This window comes from Erpetoichthys calabaricus, chromosome 11 (assembly GCF_900747795.2).
Source record: "Erpetoichthys calabaricus chromosome 11, fErpCal1.3, whole genome shotgun sequence".
Classification (NCBI taxonomy): domain Eukaryota; kingdom Metazoa; phylum Chordata; class Cladistia; order Polypteriformes; family Polypteridae; genus Erpetoichthys; species Erpetoichthys calabaricus.
Window position 1 is genome coordinate 134595437 of NC_041404.2, and position 23979 is coordinate 134619415.

General features: G+C 47.9%; 2 protein-coding genes across 2 annotated transcripts in view; both read left to right on the forward strand.

The window, feature by feature from the left end:
• Nucleotides 1-6119, forward strand: part of LOC114660924 (putative protein MSS51 homolog, mitochondrial) — a 28042-nt gene extending 21923 nt beyond the window's left edge. The window contains exons 4-7 of the mRNA XM_028813939.2: nt 149-273; nt 1199-1762; nt 3829-3922; nt 5531-6119. Of these exons, the coding sequence (XP_028669772.1) occupies nt 149-273; nt 1199-1762; nt 3829-3922; nt 5531-5765 (1018 nt within the window). The 3' untranslated portion in view covers nt 5766-6119. The remainder of the gene's footprint in view (nt 1-148; nt 274-1198; nt 1763-3828; nt 3923-5530) is intronic.
• Nucleotides 6120-8062: 1943 nt separating this feature from the next.
• Nucleotides 8063-23603, forward strand: tbc1d24 (TBC1 domain family, member 24). The gene is made up of 7 exons (XM_028813938.2): nt 8063-8425; nt 11446-12463; nt 14330-14488; nt 16221-16284; nt 17438-17530; nt 19263-19500; nt 21474-23603. Exons 2-7 carry the CDS (start codon nt 11499-11501, stop codon nt 21626-21628), a joined length of 1674 nt encoding a protein of 557 aa, XP_028669771.1. The 5' UTR covers nt 8063-8425; nt 11446-11498; the 3' UTR covers nt 21629-23603.
• The last annotated feature ends 376 nt before the right edge of the window (nt 23604-23979 follow it).

Consider the following 23979-nt stretch of genomic DNA (forward strand, 5'->3'; position numbering starts at 1 on the left):
CAGGCTGTGTGTTCTCATGTGGCCCATATGTTCTACGCTGGCATTCATGTTTTAATGCTGACAGCTTCAGCAATTCAATTTCCATGTACCTGATGTTTTTGATGGCAATAAAGTAAATCACGTCAGTTTGCTCGTTCTTGCCTTTCAGGTGTCAAAATGTGTACTACTGCAGTGTCAGCTGTCAGAAGGTGAACTGGCCAACTCACAAAGCTTTCTGCAAAAAGCTTCAGCTGGCAGCCATTGACCGTCTGGTTGAGTGGCTCGTCTTCACAGGTAAGCACTTTAAAGTTGTCGCCTTTTTCATTTTCTTTCTACTTTACCTGGTGAGGCTGGCACTAGTAAGATGTTCAACTGGGCTGATCTGGGCCTCCAATCCCCTCCAGTTTCTTGTTGGCCTCCTTGGGGAATACCCAGACCCATGCCATGGCAATGCAGACATACTGTATAGTCAGTCGGCCATTTTCAAACCCGCTTAGTCATGAACAAAGGTGAGGGGGTGCTGGAGCCAATCCCAACTAGACAGGAACAAACCCTGGACGGGGTGCCAGTCCACACACAGTCGCCCCCCCATCCACACACTTTAGGGACTTTATTACCACCATGCCCCCTAAGCTGCATGCCTTTTCACTGTGGGAGGAAACCCATTCAGACACAGTGAGGACCCGGGATGTGAACCCAGGTCTGTTTACTGCTAGGTCGCAGTGTTACCACTGTGCCACCCTGCTGCCCCGACATGTATTATATGTGCATATATATACAGTATATATATATACGTTTTTCTTTCAACACTTCCCCAATCTTCTGTCTGTGTGGTGTGCATTGTGCGTTGTAAGCACCTCGCCACTTCAGGACTCTTCCTGCACTGCCAAGCTCCTCGCACACAAAATAAATTTGGAATAACAAAAATGAGCTGACATAAATAAAGGGGGCCGAGGACCCTCCTTGAGCCTGACACACTGTAATCCCTGATAAAATGCTGCCATAGTTCCATTCATCACCTTTGCAGCGTTCGACTCTAACACTGAGACTTCCTTGTCATCCAAACTCAACGCTCTCAATGACAACTCCAAGCTCAGGGCCATCGATGAGGACGGCCAAGTAGACTGTCTGGAAATTCTAAAGCCAACAGAGTTTTAGCCTTTTCTCCACCAAACCCGCATCTTCACTGTCCTGTACTCTCTTGCTCTTTTGATTGCAGGAGTTCTTCCTTTCACTACCTGTGCTTGGACCAGGCAGCCGCATGAGTTGACAGGTTGGGGCGACTGGCTTTCAATGCAAGAAAATCTGGAGTATGAACTTGACAAAGTGCTCAAGAGCGATCCCATGAGAATCCTGTGGTCAAATGCAGGCAAGCCACGTCCAGAAGACCCGGACCTGAAGGAGTCGGTCAAAAGAGTCACTTCTGAGTTTCTTTCACGGCCCCTGACCATTGGCTTTGGTCTGAAAACTTTTGGGTTCAATCCCCTTAAGCAGCCCCTTACCATCCACGTGGTGGGGGCCTCTCACACAGAGACGTTAAATGCCCGAGTAACAGACATGGATGAGTTGGCTCGCATGTTCTCTGGAAACCAAGGCCTAGAGGTGGTGATGGTGGGCCCAGAGGTTGTCAAGGGAGACATTTCAAGACCCCCTTTAAAGGCTTTAGGGCCTAAAGGAAAAGTCTACCTTAGTGCACATAAAGAGTTTTACCACATCTTCTGGGAGAGCATGGTGGAGACACGGGAAGCTGCACGGCCTGATTTAGTGGTGGGATTTCATCCGGGTAAGTGAACCCGATTGTGGTAGAAGGTTTTATTCTGACATTGGTTTGGTCCTAAAGACTAACGAGCTGACTGTTCGTCTGTTTTACAGCTGCTGACTTTATACTACATAGCGCTGTTGACAGTTTATCGCTCATGATGGTTGCCCTTCTTCCTGCGCTGCCATGTCAGTTTACATCTCTGCTGCCTGTTCCTCCCCTTTCTCCCTATTTTTTACAGCCTTGCCCATTTGCGGGGCCACACATTTCTAAGCTGCTACCCATTCTCCACATGACACCCATCAGCACACGTTGAATGAAGCATTTCTCAAAGGTAAGACACGGAGACCACACGAGCCCAAGGCTGAAACTCTGCTGCTAGTCCATTCTGGTGCACCTGATACATCTCATAAGGGATTGTGGAAACAGTCACGTCAAGTCAGGCGCAGGCTAGGGGTGCTATGAGTACTTCACAGGTAAAGTGGAAAAAGTCCAAAACGCATACAAAAATATCCACTAAATGCTGAGAAACAAAGCAAGTCTGAGCTGATTAACCAAGAAGAAGGACAATAACAGCAGAGATCACCCCAGATGAGAACAGAGGCCATTGGTCAGTCATGCCAGACAAAGGCAGACACAGTGGGGGTCCTGGAGAGCAGACACCCCCTTAGCATTCCACCGCATTGCATGAGCTATGCTCTTTCTAAGCTCCAAGTATCTCTGATGTCTCTGGCTTGGCCAAATACTGGCGGAGCGCTAGAGTAGTGGGACCGCGTGGCACTACAGTATACCACCAGGAAAAAAACAAACCAAGGAGGGAAGTTCAATTAAATCCCGTCGACTTATGTAAACAGCATCACTGATCATCCTGTGCTGAGAATGAGAACTATGAGAATGCGTTACAGAAAGTGGCACGCTAACGTCCCAGCAGAAGAGCCCGTTTAAGGCACGTTGACACGTTGTTCTTGTTCTTTGGTGGCCCCTGCCCTATCAAAGTACATTCATCCACATCTCTGTAACTGCAGGACCCCGCAGGAGAGTTTTGCTGACTCACAGGCCTCTGCTTATCAAACTGGCACAGCGGAGCAGCTCTTGTGGAGGTTAAAGACGCACATTTTTGTTGTCTGGCATTAAGAAATCTACCAGCTGTATAAATCGAGACAAGTCAGCTGAGGGAGCTCACATCAATGTGAAATAAGACGGCGCCATTTCACTGTTCATTCACTGAGCAAGACAAGCAAAAGCAAAAAGCCATATGTACTGCTGGCTGCCCTGTTTTAATGCCCAGCTATGACCCAATCTGAGTTTAACACAAGCCTTTTGCTGGCACGTAATTGAACCTCAAAGTCATTGCGCATAAGTGTAACATTTCTTCAAGCAGATAAGAAAGTGGATGGATTGATATGCAGAGGGGCACCTCTTACCACCACGCTGCCCGCTGGACACTGAGCCTAAGTAAAAAGCTAAAGTCCTCTATTTGCCCGCTGAGTCTCCCCTTTTGCCCCCACTGACAAATTACGTTTTCATACAATGGAGGGTGCTTAGTTGAGCTTTAGCTGCACATACGTCTCGTCTGGCTGGCATTATATTTCCTTATGGACACAGATAGTCTAAATATACAGCCAGGCCGCTGACAGCCACATGTCACTTGCCTTGACACCAAGGCCAGCTTGTCAGCAGTTCATTTGAAAGGATCCACAGGCAGCAGGGAACGAGACAAGTAATCTCATTCATCCAAAACACGTCGCTCTGCTCCTTGAGCCTGTCAGAGCATCGGCACTATAAATGGATGGTCCTTCTGCACCGAGAGGCCAGCGCTGGATAAAACTGTCTATTTGAGCAAAGCCACAATGGTGTGCAAAAATAACCGAGTGTGATAAGATAACAGGACCTGAAGGGTGACCCGTGTCCAAATGAGCAATTGTATTTTAAGATCGAGCACAAACTCCATGCCCCCTGGCTGGGCTCACTTGGTGAAACAAGTCTGTTGGTTGAATTCATTGGGTGGTCATGTTCTTCATGCTTTGGCCTGCTGTACTGAGCCCAGTCAAGGTGCTATAAAATTAAAAAATTGTCAATTTCTTTTGCAGGATTTCACGCTTCGCAGGGCCTGGCTGAGGGATGGCTACCCACTTTGCTTCTCCTTAGAGATTATCGGATCCCTTCACTCTTCACTTTCTACAAGTAAGAACTCCTAGAAATTCAGACCAGTCTTGGCTGACGATTATTAGGCCCAAAGTGAAATGATGGCAAAACGAGAAATAGGCAGGGGCTCAGGCCCACCCAAGTGCAATTCCTGTAGCTATGTGTCATTTGCTTATTTGACACACGAGAAAGAAGACAGCGAAGAAAAGAAAACACCTCAGACGTGTGGTCCTCTCGCACTCGTGATAGAGACGGCCACCTCATAGCACTTGCTACCCTTTGACACCCGCAGTGCTTTGCCATTGTGGTTCTGTCAGTCACATGAAGGCTTGTGTGGCTCTTCACGCTGTGCTGTGACCTACTGCTCATGCCATTGACAGCCTAACATTCCATTACACCATTTATACAAACACACACACACACACACACACACATATATATATATTGTGGCCTGCAGAGGGCGATCCTGCCACCCAAACCTGACACAGGCAGATGCAGGACACAACTCCAGCACACATTTCAAAGCACCAAACACAGCACAAAGCACACTTCTCTTCAATCCTTCTCTTTCTCTTTCTCACTCTCAGTCCGTCTACACTCCTCCTTTGTTTTCCACCTCCCAACTCTGGCTCCCAGAGGAGTAGCTGCTGGCTTCTTTTATGCTGCACCTTGGAGTACTCCTGGTGTGGCAGAAGCCTGACATAGTGGATCTCTGCAGCACCCCCAGGTCGCACCCATGGAAGGCAACAGGGCTGTAACAAACTCCAACTCCTAGCACGCCCTGCTAGAACCCACTGGGGGCTGCCCTCTAGCATCCTGGGGCAGACAATGCCCTGAGCACACCCTCACCCCAGGCCCTTCCATTACACAGGCATCATGGCCAACCAAGGGCTCTGGCCATCCGCCACAACAGATAGATAGATAGATAGATAGATAGATAGATAGATAGATAGATAGATAGATAGATAGATAGATAGATAGATAGATAGATAGATAGATAGATAGATAGATAGATAGATAGATAGATAGATAGATAGATGTGAAAGGCACTATATAATAGATAGATGTGTACTGACAGGCTGACACGAAATGTTAAACATCTCACAGGCAAACATTCCAGTAGGGGGCTCAAATGTGCGTATGGTGGCATGAAGATACCCAACAACAGCACCTTTTCTGACAGCTGCCATGCTGCTTGTCACTTTAGCATTTCAATGGCCAGTTTAAATTGAGCTCTTCAATTCTCTCTCTCTATATATATATTTATATATTTATACAGTACATATGTGGTATATCATTTCTTTCTCTAATATGTGGAACTGTGGTCCTTGAATATCCCAGATGTGACTGCCTTTCCCATGGCATCAGTTGACTTGAGAGCAAATGTCCATTTAATTGTTTCAAGAGCACAAAGAGGGCTAAAGAAGGATGCCATGCGGCGGGGCTCCTCACACTTTGTCATTTGCACCTGAGACTGTTTGGTACAAACCGCTTGTGTTGAAAGTCGTCTCTGTGCCAAGTATTTCTCTGTCCTTCTACTTGTTGTCACCTTTAGCACAATGTTGTTTAAAGTCAGCGGCAGCTTAGGATTTTTCTTTTGACGTTGTAAAGTCTCTGCCACCGTGGCTTAACTCTTTGTCCCCACAGTGACCTTGAGCTGAAGTACTCCCTGCAGATCCTGGCAGAGCTCGAGTGCCACATCATAACAAGCGGCGCTAATCCATGGTGCTCCCTGAAGCCGGAGCAGGTGCAGTCCTGCCCCAACAAGCTGCCCGTCTACTGCAACGGGTATTACATAGCTTTCCTTGGTGCGGTGGAGGAATCTCAAGAAGGGGAAGATGTGGAAGAGGAAGAGGAACAGCTGAGTCATTGGCCTCTCTAGTAATCGTATAAGCAGGACAAAAGCAGGGCATGACAAATGTGCCAGGTGTTTGTTTGTTCTGCATGATGGGCACGAATGCAGGGGCACAAACAGCAGCATTTGGACACACTGAGCTAAAAGGGCCAAGACTCTGCCTGAGGTCTGCTGCCACTCTTTTTACTGTACATGCACTTGTCCAGGAATGTGCTGATTGAGATTTTCTACCGCATGTCTTGTGAATTCTCTTAGAGTTTTCTTTGGTGTTTCATTTTTCTCAGGGTTGTAATATGAATTTGTAGCTGACTAGACGGAACTGACCAACACCAGGGACACGATGGAGTGAGCATTTCCAAAACAGTGATGGTTCGAGGAATCATGACTTTCACACATTTAGAGCACAAAGTATACTCATGAAGATGAGGCCTTGATTGTCTGCTGCATGTTAAAATGATAAAACTAGTCAGCCCATGCAGTGGCACCCTAAGCCCATTTGAAAAGCATGATGTGGAGCTCAGGCACTTTGGTGGCATTGCCTCATTTTCTCTTCCTATTTAAACATTTCTCTTATTTTCTGGAATAGCGAGACAAAGGCGTGGCAGCTGCCATCACAAGAGGACTCTTATGATATAAGCAGAAACGTGCGTAGTTTTCTAAAATTCACTTTCGGCATCAGCTTTATCGAATACGCAATTCCAGGAAGCCCCGATGTACCGTACGCTTGACTGGGCACCAGTCCAATGCCAGGCACCTACTGTACATTCATAGATGTCCACAATGAGCTGATTTAAAATCCCGCATCTTCAGGCCTCTTCCCACCTAGTCTGTGTGGTGCAGTTTTTTGGAACTCTGGTACAATTTCCACAAATGTCTGGTTTGACTATGAAGATGTGGTCACTGCCATCTCACTGCGGTGGGGACCAAAACTACCAGACTGAGACCCTCTGGAAACATCGGTCTTAACGTTTCCAAGTGAACGCTGAGGCATTTATATGGGGGCTGAAGGTGACCTGACACGGGCCAATATGGAGCTTGCTGCGGTAGTCATGCAAAGAGTCTGCGGTCACGAATTAGAGAACCTCATTCATTCACAGCACAGTGACTCGAGAGTCCACATGGAGCATAAAGAACAACTACAAGGTAAGAACGGAGCCTGAACACACGGCAGGTACACACGTCACAGAATTAGCAGAGCAAGCCTGGCACCTGATGGCATGTTTGATTCTACAACATACTTTTCAAAAATTCTTCTGGAAGTTCTTCTAGAGGCGTTTGCTGATACTGCTATGTTTGGTAAATAAAAAGAATAATTACAGAAAAGGTTGGTGGTGTGCAACACAACTGAAATTATTTTCCCAGTAAAGACTCCAAGAAATTTAGTCCACGATAGGCCTGAGGGGTGTTTATTGATATGTTCAGCTGGCATGAATGTTTACAGCGGGAAACACAAATGAATTAACTGGAAAATGAAAGAAAGTAACAAATCGTCCCCGGGTTTGGCACAAAACAAACAGACTAGGAGTGCAAAAAGGCCTGTCGGAGAAAACCCTGATGGACAGAGGAAAAGCTGCACACTCCACAAAGGCAGCGTGGATGGCATCGGGCCCAAGCAGTGATGGTGCAATCGCCCAGTCACCGTGCCACCTGTCAACAGCTCTGGACAATCCCTGTTCGGCTCATTGTGTTCTTATGTTGTGCGCGTCCCGTCACCCAGATTCGTGTGCTGTACAGTCAGTCAGTTATTGTCCAAGCCGCTATATTCTAATGCAGGGTCACGGGGGGCTGCTGGAGCCAATCCTAGCCAACACGGGGTACAAAGCAGGAACAAACCCTGGGCAGCAGGGCACCCACACCCACACACCAAGCACACACCAGGGACAATGTAGGATCGCCAATGCACCAAACCAGCATGTCTTTGGACGGTGGGAGGAAACCCACGCAGACACGGGGAGGACATGCAGACTCCACACAGGGAGGTCTCGTGAAACTCAATTCAGACAAGAGGTACAGCAGGGTGTGGATTCCAGTGGAGAAAGGCGAGCTTTGGCCGCCTGAAACAATGCTGCCATTTTACTTATTTATGTTTGAATTACATGGCTTCTATGTAGATTTAAGAGAGAATTATACATATTAATTTTAAAGATAAAATTCAAACCCAATATATAACCTTTTGAGCTGCTAGGTGTGGTAGCACTGCTTTTTAAAGTTAAAGCGACCCATCTGTACACAACTGTTTTTCTGTATTTTTTTGACAAAAAACAGTAAGTTATTAAAAGCAAACATTCTTGCCGAGACATCACTATCCATTATTTATGTTTGGTGAGAGCAAAGGTTTCTCAACTCCAATTGTTTAACCGTTTTTTTGAGATTTAACCTTTATTAGAAAAACACTGCACTGAACAAAGAAAAATGAGAACATCTTTTTATAACTAGAAAGAACAAAACCAACCCAAATCTGTTTGTTGAACATTACGAACCTTTCTGTAAAAGTCCATCTGACTTAAAGTGAGCCATACCCGCAGAGGCGCGTGCTCGCGCTCCTACCTAGTGCGCATGCTCAGGGGTAGTCCGCGCGAAGTATGTAGTGAACTGTAGCGCGCGTGCGCGTGTCTGCCTGCGTTATGGCGGCTGACTTGCTTCGTACACGTAGAGCCGCGGCTTAGATCGAGAAACTAGCACGGCAGGTAGGGCTTTTTAAAGGGTTATCTTTGTTTTAAAACGTCCTTATTGTTGTCAGTGAACATCTACACATTGGGTGCCGTTGTGTTTTGGACGTGTCGTGGACGCGTCGGGAAAAGGCAGCAAGCCGCAGCCCCCTTCAGAGTGGCCGGGTGTACCGAACACGAACGCTGTACCGCAGGTCGAGTCGCTCGGTGTTGTCTGCTTCAGTGTTCGTAACGCGGTGGGTAGCCGTAGTCATTAAGGCAAACTTAAGTTCAAGTCGCTTTGCTGTCAAGAGTGTTTGGCACCAAGCGATGCCGTCATGAGTTGAATTTTCTTTCTCTCTCCTGCCAATAAATCTCCCTAAAGATAAGATTGTTTCGCAAACACAACGAGCCGCTCCTCCCCGTCACTTGACGTTTCCTCGGGCGACACTTTCTGCTTGAGACAAGCCGATGCCTCCTCAAGGTCTCGATGCCATAGGGCGAGGTGGGCACGGCTGTCGTCGTGGTGTCCTTCGCGTTTTCTGCTTGCTGACCTATCAGATCGGGTGGCCGACACAGTCAGGTGACTTTCTATTTTTCAGGCACTGGAAGCTGCCGGCCACTGACCCGTCGTCAGGTAATGAGCTTCTTTATTTGATGGTTAAGCTGGTTTAACACTTAGCCTCGTCTTCCTGGGAAAGCACAGATGACCACCAGAAAGAGAAGTTAGCCCCCCTCGCCCCGTGTATGGGTGCCCCACGTCTTCATTCCGTAATTGTTTGTGAAATGACTTCATTTTAATGGCCGTTTCAGATGACACCATTTTTGTGGGTTTCATGACAAAGTGTGTGTCCCAAAATGAGGTGACAGAAAAGATCAAATGGTGTATCCTGAAAAATCTGTTAAAAAGAAAAAGTTCAGGTTAGTTTCCCCTGGCTGTGGAGTGAGTGACAAAGGAAAAGGGGACCATGTGGCACACGGGTCTCTTGAATGTGTACAGCCACCTTTTAGTCCTTTTGGTGGCATGGCTTTTGATAAGGCAAAACCGTAACATGCATGCATATTTATTGAATACAGTTAAGTATGGAAAGTGCCCAGTCGTATCGGTGAGTCGTTCGTCTTTCTTTAGTTCATCTCTGCATTCTCCTTTGTTTGTCACCTTTCCGTCACGCTCTCTGTTCTCTTTGTCTCCCAGGCCAGTTTTCTTCCATTTTCCTTCCCATGCAGTTTACCTCTGAGGGTTTGTGATGAGAGTCGGGAGGCCAGGCTCACCTCAACAAATTACCTCTGAATGTGTCACCTGAGCTCACCTAAACCTCTGGTTAGCGTAACGGGTCATTAAAGTAAATCACCGTTTTGTGCTGTAAGGCCACAATTGAATGTTCAGCATGTCTGCAGTGGCTTACTGCTTGCTTGTTGACTAAAGGGCTTTGTAATTCATTTAGTGCTTTCACTCGTCACTTGAGATTCTTTCAAAGTCGGCCATTCTTGGTCCGCAGTATCAAATGTTGAAATCCAGTTTTGTTCTGGTTCAAGTCCGCTTGCTTTCATTTTTACGCCCGATGACCGCTGCTCGTAGAGACTGCGTCCCCCATCAGCTCTGTCTGAACCGTTCAGACTCCTGTACTCGACAAGCCCCCCGAAGGAGTCGCCGAGCCGTAGATGTGAACTTCCTGGTGGTGGCAGGTGTCTGCTGTGAATCACGCACTCCGTGTCATCCCACAGACACTCGCTGGATTGAGAAGCCGCTGGATTTAGCCGAGTGCTTTGGTTTATGGCTGTTTATTGTGGACCATTGTAAGCCCCCCAGGATGCAGCCATATTCTGATGAAGACGTTGATGTGAGGTGGCGCTGCTCACAGGGCATACGTACTACAACTCCAGGTGCCTACTGCTATGCTGCACGTGATGCCACCTGAAATGCACCTCGTTGGTATGCCTGTGAACTCAGGTGTAGAAGTGTAGACCGTGACGTAGGGGCGGCGGGCCCGTGACATTATTGTCAAGCTAGGTAAGGTGGGCTTCCTCCAGAAACAAGCAGGCTTTCACTCACCTGAGTTGCCCTTATGCCTGTTTGTATATTTATTCCTTTATTCGCCTTTTTGCCCAAACAGTGCTAATCAGTCTTGTTTCTGAGACTTTGCCCAGCAGCCCTGCGTCACCGTGGGGTAAAGAGTTAGGCTTAGGGTTCATTTCTGTGTGCAGTTGCAGTCCTGGCTGGCAGCACATGCCATATTCTGTGTCACCAGGCCCTTTTTTATTCTACGGCAGCTTTCTTAGTCCCCATGTAATTTCCTGAGGTGAGGAGTTCATTGGTTGAAATGTTGAGATGGTAGCGGTGCCCCTTCTGCCACACACAGCTCAGAGAGCGAAGTCATAAAAGACAGCCATAGGCAGGAGGGTTTGTGTTGGTACTTAAATTGATTTCCATATGCAGTCAAAGGCAGTTTAACGCACAGACCCTCAACGAGAAGTCCCACCACCTAACTTTGTGCATTTGAAGTATTTAGATTAGGCTGTCTATTGAACCACCGGCTGATTGAAGTGCTTGCCATGTTAGTGTAACCTTCTGTTCACACTTCACCACTAGGTGGCACCCGAGAGTTCTCCAACCTCTTTGTCCAGTTGAGGTCTGCAGGGGGAGTGCCATCCCTGGACAGGACCCCCTCATGCACAGTGGGCCGGTTTGCTAATGTGCGCCAAGAAGAATCCCGCAGACCTGGTGAGAACTGGCAAACTCTGCTTGGTCCAGGACTGTACGCACTGTGCCGCCATGACAGACACCATCCGTGGTCAGCTGCTTCTTAGCCTAACGCATGTCCGCATGTCTGTGGCCCACAACCTGCCTGTAGTGTCCGCTGAGAAGCTGCTAGCAGTCTGTGAATGATTTGCTTTCCACCCAGGGTGTGCTGCTCACCTCTCCGTCGTCGTCGTCATTGCGTCGGCCTTCTGTCTGAAAAATGGCCAATACAGTAACGTTTATCGGGGTGCCTCTCCATTTAAACCACAGGCCGTGCATTTCTGTGGTTGGCCTAATCTCCTTTCATTTTGTCTTTTAGCGCTCCGGACTACAAGCTGTCAGCTGACCTCGTGCCATCCCTGCACTCCTACAATGGCCGAGAGTGAATACACTCGCTTTGTGGACTGGGAGAAGATGGGCGAGCTGACGCACAGCAGCGGCCCCAGCCAGCTGTCCTGCACAGATTTACGGGACCTCAAGCAATTTGCCAGACAGGGACTGTGGTCGCAGAACCATGGCATGCGGTCCCAGGTGTACCAACAGCTGATCAGAGATGTTCCTTGCCGCACGGTGACGCCCGATGCAGACGTCTATCGAGATATTGCTGACAGAATTGTGAGAAGGCGCAGCACCTGCTCTTTGGCCCTGCCAGACTTTGTGGACGGCAGCCAAGTCCCCACGTATTGTTTGAATGGTGACGGGACGGGCTCGGTACGCAAAATCACCGTCTGTATCGCCAATCAGTTCCCTGACATCTCCTATTGCCCTGTGCTGCCCAGCATTGTCGCTTTGCTTCTGCATTTCAGCAAGGATGAAGCCGAGTGTTTCGAGATGGTCTGTCGCCTGCTGGCTTGCAATGACCCCGGCCGCAGGCTGCTGGACCAGACGTTCCTGGCATACGAGTCTTCCAACATGACCTTTGGAGACCTTGTCAGCAAATACTGTCCCCGTGTTCACAAGCTTGTGGTGGCCTCGTCCCAGGACGTCCTGGATGTGTACTCTGACTGGCTGCGCTGGATTTTCGGGGACTTGCCTCTACCCTATGCGGCTAGAGTCCTGGACGTGTTCTTTGTGGAGGGGTACAAGGTGCTCTATAGAGTGGCTTTGGCCATTCTTAAATTCTTCCGTAAGGTTCGAGCCCATCAGTTTGAAACGTCTGGAGACCTGAAGCAGGACATTCATAGTTTTGTGCAAGGAATCGGCAACTTTGTGACGTCCCAGAAACTGCTGGAGAAAGCGTTTGCTATTCGGCTCTTCAGCCGCAAAGAAATCCGGCTGTTGCAGATGGCTAACGAAAAATCTTTGCAGCAGAAAGGCATTACGGTGAAGCAGAAGAGGTGCTGCCCGTTCTGTTTGTGTTCTCCTGCTTATGACCTTCTTGTATTTGGTAGCCGCCTGCGTTTTAAACACACAAACTTTATAACAAATGTAAAATATTGTTAAAAACTAAAAAAAAGGGGCACAGTATGTCATTGTGACCATTGTTTGCCCAGACAGAATGGAGTTGGGTGTAAGGTATCTGCAGAAACGTCCCAATCACGTAGAGATGCCAGTGGTGACGCACTGCTGGGTCAGGTGGTAAGCCGAGTGTTTGACATACTGAGGTGTTTATGTATTTGACAACGGTCACCAGACACACGGGCACCACGCCCAGGAAGGGCCAAGCGATAATTCCTGTGTGAGAAACGGCATAACAAATGGTGGAGAATTGGAAAATGGGACGTGGGTGGGCTGTGCGCTCCGCGATTACAGCCGTCTCCTGTGGCTTTGAATTTATGAGCAGGCACCTGAGCTGTGGCTGACGGAGACGTCGCCCCATATGAGATGGCTGCTCATTTACCTACTGTGCCCCTTTCGACAGACCTTGCCACCTGGTACCTCTTGGCAGATGTTTTGTAATGAATAATGGTTTGTTTTTCAGATCTGCCGTATTCTCATGCCATCGCCATGTTTTACATTTCCATGAAGTTCCATCTTGCACATAAATCTCACCATCCTGACATCGGAAAGCACAGCAGAACCGCCCTGTAGGACAAAGACATGGAAAGTGTTCATATCGTCCATGATAGGTTCACAACACAGGAGTTGCTGAATTCCATTCAGGGCTCTTTCTTTTCTGCTTATTAACAAACTAATTTGTTTTATCGAGCTGATTTATGAAAATCTTTGAGAATTCCAGTCATGTTCGTGTTATTTCAGCAGATAGTGCCGTTTGGTCAGCTAATGGTGGCTGGAAGAAGCTCTGAAAGGCCTTCAGCCGAGTAGCCCGAGCACAGAGCTGGTAGCCGTCAGTGCCTAACGGTGTTGTTTCAAGCAGATGGCGGGCACACACATTGCTGGCTAGTTCTGGCATGCTTGATGATTCTTGTGCCAGTTTTGCCTTCACAACCCAACTTCCCTGCGGGTTTGGTCGTAGGTGGAGGATGGAGTTGCTGATCTTAGGAACTTACCTAGATAACAATCTTAACTGGAATACAAATACAAAAAAATTATTTTCTAAGTGCAACCAGCGCTTATTTCTCCTCCATAAACTCAAACTATTTAAAGTAGACAAGGACCTCATGTTGTCCTTCTATCGTAGTATGATCCAGTCCATGATCACTTTCAGTTTCATTGCCTGGTTTAATAGTCTGACAAACCAAAACTCAAAAAAGCTCCAGCAGATTACGAAGTATGCAGCTAAAGTTATTGGGGCTGATGTAGATGATTTGACTAGTGTGTGTCAGAGGGCAATGCTAAAGAAACTGGAAATCATCTCAACTGATGACAGACATCCATTTACATGTAGAACTAAACTTCAGTAAATCAGGAAGGATAGTTGCTTTGAAAACCCACACAAATCGCTCCAGAAACTCCTTTCTTCCTAGTGCCATACGACTTTTCAATAAGAAATATCGGAGATAATGTTTAAGGTTTTGATATATATCCTGTTTTTTTTTTTTTTTTTTTTTTTTTTTTGGTATAGATATGTTTTATCTAACTGCCTTACCTTAACCTTTTTTATTTCTATTTGTATGTTTTATTTCATTCTGTCTGTTACTTGTTATTAGATGCAACTGAGAAGGCAAATTTCATGTTTTCCTGTGTAAACATGACTAAATAAAGAAACCTAACCTAACCTAATCTTTACCTAGCAGCACTTCTCTTGGGATTCTTTGAATGAACAATTGAAGGTTTTGGTTTTGCTTTGTTTTCCCCAACAGGCAGAATGTCCACCTGGCCGTAGACGCAGACAACTTTCATTCAGACATCGTAAGCTCAAAGGAGATGCGGAATATCTGGTCTTGGGTTCCAGAACGGTTTGCATTGTGCCAGCCTCAGCTGCTCTTCACCACCTCTGAGCATGGCTGCAGTCTCACCAGGTAAGTGTGGGCACCGTTTCTGCCAGTCTCATCCTTTGGCACTCGGCTTTGTGGTATTGCTGGTGTTCTTTTTTTAAAACAACGGAGTAAAGCTGAGTTTGCAGTGGTCATAGTGGTGCGACCGAACTTCAAGAGGCGCCCCGCATACAATGCCAGGTGGGCTTTGTGTTCTCAGCGTGACATCACAAACGCATTAGACAGTAAGCAGCAAACCAACGAGGACACCAGCGGCAATCCCACGGCACAGCCTCCACGAGAGATAAACAGTGAGACGAGTCCAGGGGGCCTCCAGACAGACGACAAGCCCTGATGCTGTGTTGTTTCTCAGACGTTTTGTGCGGTGAGCGCTGCGTCCTCGTAGCTCAGGCTTTGGTTCGCATGTGGGCCTGTGTCACAGTTTTTAGCATTTTATGAGCTTTACCAGCTTGACCAGAGATGCTTGCGTGTGTTTTTACCACCTTTTAAAATGGTTTGCTTGAAAAAGGTTCAAGAAGCTTAGCTCTCCACTCTGCCACTGAATGTTCTGAGAGGTTCTTTAATTTGGAGTGAGAAAAGGTAATCAATCCCCTGTAGCGTTCGGTCAGTCGTTGAGTGTAGATATTCCATAAAAATGTCTGCTTCACCCTTGAAGGGCCACATACCGACTGTCCATTTACTTATTTGGCGGACGGCGTCATCCTTAGCTGCCACACCGCCTGACTGACTCTCCCTGTTGCTTTCCTATTAAGGTCATTAAAGCTGGAAGTACATTTAGTTTTGTGTGAGCACCATGCTAACTGTAGGCGTCATGTGACTTGGGTGTCTCTTTATCTGAATGCAGGGCTGTTGTGAAGGTTGGCAGATGTTAACAGAAGTGCCACCTCCATGTATTTAGTTACGTCTTCCTGCCCAGTTGCTGCCTTGTCTTTGCTCCCACCTGTCTGAAAGTGAACTCCAGTAAAGGCGCTCCAGCCGCAGACCTTTCCGTGATTTACTCCACAAGAACCGGTAGATGAGGAGATCAGATTCCTCTGTCAGCTTCAGGTGGGTGGCGTTACTCCCTTTGGTCACCTTGTCACTTGTGCTTGATTCACCTGTGGGCTGACTTTTCAGCTGCCCATTTCACTTTTAAATGTTTAAAGTATTGTAACCAAATGGCTACCTTTGCATTCAGGGGTCTCTCTGACTTCTAGGAGGGGGTGATGTACTTCAGGCCTTCTCTTCTGCACAGTTATGAGCGTCCAGGGCATACATCTGTGGGTGGCATCGCTAAAAGTGCTGTAGAAGATCGCGGCTTTCTGTATTAGGGCAGTGCTTTGTGTTCACCCTTTAAGCCTCTTGATCTCTGCTGGGTGATCTTTAGCCGATCCCTGGCGGGTTTGGGGTGTTTGCTTTTTTTTTTTAAATGCCCCATTCTCTTCCTTCCTTAACACAAGAGAGGAGATTAGCAGGCAAACACTTTTGCTTTGTAGTTTGTCTTTTTGTTCAGTGCTTTTAAACTAAAATCTATGAACAAGTGTGGCTCTCTATCAACGGATTGTGACTCTGAGCAGGACAAGGCAGGTGGCATCAAACTTGGCACCAAGATGCAAGAAGACAAAGCGCTCCGATCTCAGGGCTTCATAAATGGATTTCCTTTAGCAGTCTTTGTGAGGTTCCTTGTGTTTTCTAGTGCACGTTCACGATGAACATGTGACCAGTTGTGGATCCCTCTTTATGGACCTTTAATGCGTTTTACAAACTCTATTCACAGATTTTATGCGCAGTGTCAAGGAAATGAGCCCACCTTGCTTCTGATTAAGACCACTGAGGGCGAGGTAAGTTTAATCTACTTAATCTTGTGCCATATCTAACTGTGCCCAAATGTCAGATTCGCTCAAGACGTGTGTGGGTGGGTGGGTGTGTGTGTGTGCTGTAAGATAACGCTCCTCATTTGTGTTGCTGGCTGGCATCAGAAATGCGCACAGGCCAGGGGCCACATGAAGAGCAAGGCGTCCTCCAGTAAACACGCCTTCACTCTCGGGCCTCTCCCAGAGTTCTCCCTGCATGATTTGAATTCGTTTTGATTTGTCAATTACTAAGGAAACGTCTTGAGTCAGCGTCTTATTTTCGTTCTGTTTGGTGAATTCTGAGTATGTCGGGCTACTTAACTTGACTGCTAAGAGTTGGTGTGCCAGGCCGGTGGCCCTGTCACATGATGAGCAATCAAACGAGGCAAGGACACCAGTAGGATGTAATGATCCTTGATAGACCGCCAGTGGCCATTTTTCTGCTAAAATTTTACTGAACAATTAATGAGAAGAATCCAGACAACTGGTGCTGAATGGCTGCAGTGTGCGAGGAGAGATGGCACAGCCTTTTGGGGAGCGGGATCTGTTTTCCTAGTCGCCCTTTACGTTAAGGGACGTGTTTTCCAAGCAGCAGTGCACTATGGTGTGTAAACAGAGCCCAACGCCGTCTGTTTCTTCTCAAAAGGATCATTTCTTAGAAATTCAAATGGGAAGAAAATCTGCAGTGACCAGCAGCAAGCCAACATTTATGACATCCGGCTGGTGTCACTGTCACGTTTTGCTCCTGTTGCGCAGTTGTTTCATTTGGGTGCTTAATTGATCTCTCCTACGGTTTACAGTAAAGCTATCAGTTCATTTCTCATCATTTGTTTTGGCCTTTGGCCTTATTGAGCCTCACTTACTGGAAAAAATGGATTGGTTGATGAAGTGTCGCTAATTGTGGCACCGTTTCAGGTCTCCTGGTGTTCCAGATGCTCTCTTTGACTGGCAGTGCTGCATGTGCTCCTCGCCTCTTCATAATCTGAAACACCAGCTTGGCCTAACTTGATGATAAACGTGTCAGCCGTGCAAGGAGTGTGCTGTGTCAAAGCGTTTGCTTACGAGCGTCCCAATTTTGGACTTTTTAATATTGTACAGTTGGTATTTGTTTCTTTTCTTTGTAATCGTCTGTGTTTTCCAGGTGTGCGGTGCTTACTTGTCCACTGACTGGGCCGAGCGCACTGCTGGAAACAAGCTGAGCTTTTTTGGCACCGGGGAGTGCTTTGTGTTTAGGGTGAGTTCTTCCTGGAATTTTCACTCCATCACATCTTTTCTGTTTTATTATCATAAGATTACATTAACTGAATGACTGAATTAAAAAACCTGACTCTATATTTATAAGAGCCGTATTCACACGTAAAGTTATATTTGTAGAATATCTGCTATTCAGAAAAGACGTGACGTTGCCTTTATTTTTCAGTGTCAGCAGTCACTGGTGCTTGCTGGGCACAGATATCAGATAGATCAGACCTATGGGCAGTGTTTATTAATGGTGTAAGTAGCTTCATAAAGTGCCTGAATATTAACAGTAAGGTCCACTAAGCTTAGTTCAGCTGGCAGTGGATATCAGAAAAACCAAATTCCTGTGCACACAGACTTGTTCTGGTCAAGCAGCCTCCCTTGGCACCGTACCAATGCTCCATCACGCAGGCAAATGCCAGTGACCTGCCCAAGTGTGCCACACCAAATGTCGAATGGCCGCTTTGGGGGCATTTACAGATGGGGTGTACTGGCCAAGATGATCCATTTGCTACATGTACGCCCTGCGCACATCATGAGTGACCTGGAAATAACTTCTCAAGGGCACCAGAAAAGGCACAGCATAGGAGCAATTAGATGAGATTCCATGAGGAGGTCTGAGGACCCGACATCACCCTGGAGGGAGGAAGGCCACTGACGGTTTGAGCAGCTGATCAGAAGACCACTTGGCATATCGAGGGCCCCAGCTGGGCTCATTAAAAGTAAAGATAGCGTCACCCGAGGAGTCCTGGGACCTGTGTTGCTTTGTAGCGGCCATCCCAGAAGCTGCCTGAATGTCCTCACCTTTCAGGGCTACACAGGTATCGTGAGGTAATCGGTGCCCACTAAAGCGGAGGGCTTTCCCGAAGGACCAACCCTGATGACAGCAGTCATTCCAAGTGTTGATCGGAAGGTCCAGAAACGCCTTTCAGTTGGTGTCTAACTGCACGAGGTGTTAAAAGGAGAGCTGACGTCTTGGCTCACTGGGGGTCAGCAGTGTGAATGTACAAACAAATCAGCTGAGTACCATGTGCACTATAATGGCCTCCCAGAGTGGGGCCGGAACTAAAATGGCATCACTGTGTCGTTCGCATGGCCTCTGCTCTTTTTAAAATGGCTTCAGTGTGCCTGCAGTGGTTTTTTAATGGTCAGTTGTTCATTGCACTGATGATCAATGTGCTTGAGATTCATAATAGTCCTTCAAAAGGCCAGTGTCATTGCTCTCATACGGTTATAAACCCCCACAATGCCCCACATTCCCAAGAGGCTCGTGGTTCTCGAGTTATGATGTGCTTAGAAAGGCCACCAATGGCCCGTGTCGCATCTGAGCCCCCTGCACCAGAGTGTTGTGTTACTTCAGTAGCTCACTGAATCCACAGCAGCTGGGAGAAGGGGAGACAGTCGTCTGAATGTCACGCAGAGAAAGGTCACATCGATGAACCCCAAGTGCAGGGTTATTCACCCCTTCAGATTCGAATGGACGTGCCACTCCAAGGTCGGACTGAAAACCTGTGGTCTTTGTCACCAGTGGACATGGCCTGAAAATTAGAAAGATCAAAATGAACCTCTGACACCTCTGTGTGAGTTTCCTCAAGTAATGAAATATTCCACACTTCAAGTAAGAGTTAAAGAGGAGCATCAAAGCAAAATGAAATTGCCACCTAAGATGGCGATTGAGAATCCTGCTCTTCTGGTGCCATTATTAATTGTTCCATTTTTCTTCAAAGCTCAAGCCAGAGATGGAGCGATATGAGTGGGTGGTGATTAAGCACCCTGAGCTGGCGTCGGCGCCCGCTGCCCCTGATTCGTCACAAACTGCCGACAGGTTGACTACAAACAGTACCAGCGAGAGCCAAGATGATCCTTCCAACCGACTTTCTCCGTTTTTAGCTACGCGTCACTTCAACTTGTCTTCAAAGACGGCCTCCATGTTCATGGCTGGGAGTTTGGACTTTATTCTCGTTGGTGAGTTGGTGTGTTATTTTGTTTTTATGACCAGCAGCAGCAGCAGCGATGCTGGTCTTATTAGGGTCCCAGAACATAATACCCATCTTGGGCACAGCAGAGGCCATCTTTAAGTTCGAATGTCTTGTATGTTTTTCACTTGTGTTAAATGCACACAGTATGAAGTGAAGGTGCTTTACGTTCTGATAAGTTTGATTGGCATTAAGCCCCGTCGTGTTGTTTTAACGGAGCGAAGGCTTCACCACGCGGTGCGAGTTTCAGCAGCAATGGCATGTGTGGCTTATTGTGAGGTGCACTGACACTGCCAGCTCATTTGATACACAAATGATGGACATTGACCTTGGCAGTTACATTGTCTGGAGCTGCACCCTCCTGGCAGGGTTACCCGTGGAGGTGCTAGGCAAAGAATGACATGTGTGACAGTTGTCATTAAATCAAAGACAACCTTGCCTGGAGCAGGGATCCCCAAACCACTTACTTGCAGAAGCTGGCATGGGAGTGGTGTTTACCTACAGGCATCTCATGGTGCCTGGCTGTGCTTGGCTCAGAAAAGCCACAGGGAGCCACCAAGTGAGCTCTCTGCCTACAAGGTGCAATTCTGGAGGAGGACAGATTCAGGCCTAGCGGGCCCTGGCAATGCCAGCTGGTTCTTGGGATGTGGCAGGGAAGGCACCAGAGTTGGTTGAAAATGCCAGTGAGCTGCAGACAGAGCCACCTGTACTCTGCCTCTGAAGCTACACCCCAGGAGAGGATGTAGGGACCCTCGCAAGACCCCATACATGCCTCAGAGTGATTCCACGTTGCTGAGAGTGAACCTTTGACTGTTGTTTGATGGAGGAAGCTGGAGCGGGCAGCCGGTCCGATCGAACCCTTGGGGTCACACCAATGCCCACCCGGTCTCCCTCTCTCAACGGCATTTCCCAAGATTTCTTCCATTTTGTTCCCTACCCGGGTGCCTGGTAAAGCCCATTGTGGCTCTCCTCATGTGATTTTGGGCTTTACAAGAAATAAATGTTTTGTTTTCACGTTTTTTTTTGGATTGTCCGTAGTGAACACCAAGGTCCAACACAAGGCTGCCTACGAGTGTATCTGATGCCGTAGTGAGTGGGCCAAAGGGCAGTGATGGACTTTGTGGTTGTCACCTCATCCAGGGTTGGATGAGTAAAGGTGCAGAGCTGTCAGCAGACATACCTGTTGTTGGTGAGCTGGCTCAGGTGAGTCGAGTGCCCGCTGCTCAGACCCAAAAGGCCCCAATATAGTGGGAGAATGACCAGCAAGTGCTTTTGCTTAGGACGAGCCCACCCGTCACCATCTTCATCTTGGGAGACATCAAAGACAACATGTTGGTGGAGTTTGGTGAGGCTATAGAAAATGACATCGATGCCATCCAAGAGGTTCTGGCACACCATTTAGTGGCTTAAGAAGACATGGTAGAGGGGGCATCACTTGGGCATTTCTCAGCATGGTCTTAGAAGTGCTTAGCTGGGGATTTGTGGTAGAGAGGCAGAAGAATCTCTTTAATTAACCTGGTGATGCTCATTTGAAAGAGGAGGAGAGGAAAGGCAGCTGTGCTGCCACTTTGGTTGGGGTTGCGTCCATCTCTGGGGTGGCAAGGCCTGGGATTCAGATGAGAGCAAATGAATGGCCTGGAATGCAGGGACAGTGCCATGGAAGAGGCAGGCTGGCATGGTGGCCCATTTCTGGAAGAAGAGACAAGCCGTCGTGTTACATTTACCAGAGAATTGGCTTTCCCAGGTAGACGGTGCCCAGGTAGATGGTGCTCAGGTAGAGCTGACTAGCTGCGTCTGGGATCATCCTGGCCATGAACAACAGGTCAAGCCTTCGTCTTTGCATAGAAAAGTCAGGCCACTTATTGCTGGGCATCTTGTGGCGGGTCTTTGGCCAACTTCCTTATGAAAAGCCCCCACTCGGTGCTTGAATAATTCTTTCTTTTTTACTGTTTTGTCTCCTAGGTGGAGGAGATGGAAATGCCTTGTATATCGACGCTGACCTCAACTACGGACGCACGGCACGTTGCACAACTTTTGACAGTCCGCCCCTGTGTTCTGAGACCTTCCAGATAGCCGTGCTGGAGGCCTGGGGCTTCCAGGATGCAATTAACTCCTAAACCGCGACATGAGGGTTGGTGAAAAACCACATGAACGGCCGAGAGATGCGGAAGCAGCGACTGGAGGACCAAGACATGGCGGGCGGCCATTAGCTCTGTCACCGTCACTGAAGGAGTCCCGCTAAGCACTTTGGAACTGAGCTGAGATCTTCTGTGCAATCCGTCCCTCTTTGCTGTTTGCCGGTGTTGATGCGCGTTTTGCGTGTTTTTTAGCGATTCTGTGCGTCCTTCCAAAATGAAGAATGTAGCGCGTCGATATTTAGCTGCTGCTTTGCCCGTTTGAACATCACAGCTTTTATTATGAACTTCCTCTCCCGGCCAATCCTGCCACCAAACCCCGAGTTGCTTGGAGGGCTGGATGCAGCTTGACACGATCTTATCATACGAAAGAAATGGCGATGGCTTTGTTTTGTTGAGCTCCTGGCCTGATGTGTCTGTTAATGTGAACAAGACAGAAACAAAATGGCTGCTGAATGGCCGGTCGTCTTCTCCTGCCCAGACTCGTCCTTTGACGTTACTGTGAGCACAAAGACAAATCGTGATTTTGATTAGAGAAGAGGGGATATAAAGTACAGACAGATGAAGACCTTGTGCTGTGCCAGTTTGAAACTCCTGTCCATTCAAAGGAGGCGATGCTGCTCAGTGCCACCCGGGTGACACCACATCTCTCTAGTGCCAACCGACAAGAGGAGCTCGATAGAATTTGTGGTTGCCATGTGTGTGTTTGTAACGGCTGATTTTATTGTCCCTAATGATCCGTGTGCCCAGCTTTTCCTTTGTTGCCCTCTTTCTGTTGTGATTGGTGGCCTACCAGGCGAGCAGCGGCGTCACGTCATGTCACCCTGTCATTGGGGGGGGGCTGTAGGAGTGTGTCACGTTTTTGTGCTAATCCACTTCAAGATGCCAGCGTGTCTCATTTTGTCTCCCGCTCCTGTTATTCTGACTTCTTTACAGGAATATGAAGGAACGGCGGCTGTGACTTTTGTTTCTGTCATATCTCACCCTAATTACTCCTGCAGTCCATCGAGGTGGCACAGAAGTGAGGCGGCAGCAGGACAAACGCCGCCCTTCACATAATTAAAGCAAACTAACTTTCATTACTTCAAAGATTCATCATTAACAAGACTCGGTCAAGCACACATCATGCCACGTGTGTCGCACTCTGCCTGTCTGCACTCCTTACACGCCCGTCTCTGAAGAGCGTGCCAACTCCACCCTGGGCGCCGGACACCACACTCGTTACTGCGACTGTTTGACACATTTTGTCTTTGGTTGGCACTGCGTGTTCTTTAGCCAGGCAGGTGTCCCCAATGTGTCCCAGACTGAGACTTTCAGTGGGCCGCAGTGTTTGGCAAAGTCACGGCAGGTGCCAGCTGCTGTTTTAAAGCGCACTTTTAACTTTATCTAATTCCATGTTTTCTACTTTAATTGTCAAGGCCGTTTACATTTGCTTTTAATGAATTGAACTCTTCATCTCTGCCTCCTCCTCTGGCCTGCTTTGATTTGTGCCCTTGTCCTAAAGCTGCAGACGCATTGTGAGCCGTTGCCCCCCTCGCACTCATTTGTTGCAGGTCTGCTGCTTTTTGTGCCCACCATCTTCTCGGTCGGCACCCACGTCTTGGGCCTCGAGTTGAGTCGACTTCCTTTGTCAGATTGGGAACTCGTGACCAGCAGCCAAACGACACCGAGCTGCAGGGCGAGCTGGTAACGTCAGCCCCATTGCACCTTCTTGCCAGTCAGATGTGACTTCATTAAGTTATGCACAGGAATTCTAAATCTTGAAGAGCGGCTCAGTTGGCAAAGGAAAAGCCCACCATTAGGGTGGAAAGCCCGCGCTGCCCCTCGTTGTGTTAGTGGCTGTCGTTTTTGTGAAATGAAGTGTTGAAATGGTGCAATATTTGTAAATCATAAAGGAAATTAAAAATCCATCGAGAAAATATCAATCAGTGTTATAAAAATAAACCAAGTGCTGCCACCCAGTGTCCTGTTGTCCTTGGTAAGTGACAGAGTGTTCCTCACATGTGGCCTACACGCCGAGGGGGTCCCATCTACTGCCAATGTGTGAGTTACTGGCCAGCGTTAACCTTCAAGTTAAATTCAGCTGCTGCCTTATTGGTGCCCAGCATGCAGTGCGGCCCCTCACTCGTACCGCAGAGTGGGCCGATAAGGGGGCGTAGCAGCAGGTGATTATGGGATGTTAACTGCTGGTCATCCAGGAGCTCATTCACTCGCTTGGCCATCGGCCCCTGCCGGACCCCTCCAGAGATGCCTTCATCACACGTGTGGCGCCTGTGTCATGAGAGGGTATCAGTCGTACATCTCCGGGACCCCCAGTGCAGTGAGTAAGGGCT

What these genes read in the sequence shown, in the direction of transcription:
- tbc1d24 (XM_028813938.2), top strand. Translation starts at nt 11,499, where the DNA reads ATGGCCGAGAGTGAATACACTCGCTTTGTGGACTGGGAGAAGATGGGC. An exon ending in ATTACGGTGAAGCAGAAGAG is followed by an intron (nt 12,464 to 14,329) that starts GTGCTGCCCGTT and finishes TTTCCCCAACAG; the next exon opens with GCAGAATGTCCACCTGGCCG. An exon ending in GGGAGTGCTTTGTGTTTAGG is followed by an intron (nt 17,531 to 19,262) that starts GTGAGTTCTTCC and finishes TTTTCTTCAAAG; the next exon opens with CTCAAGCCAGAGATGGAGCG.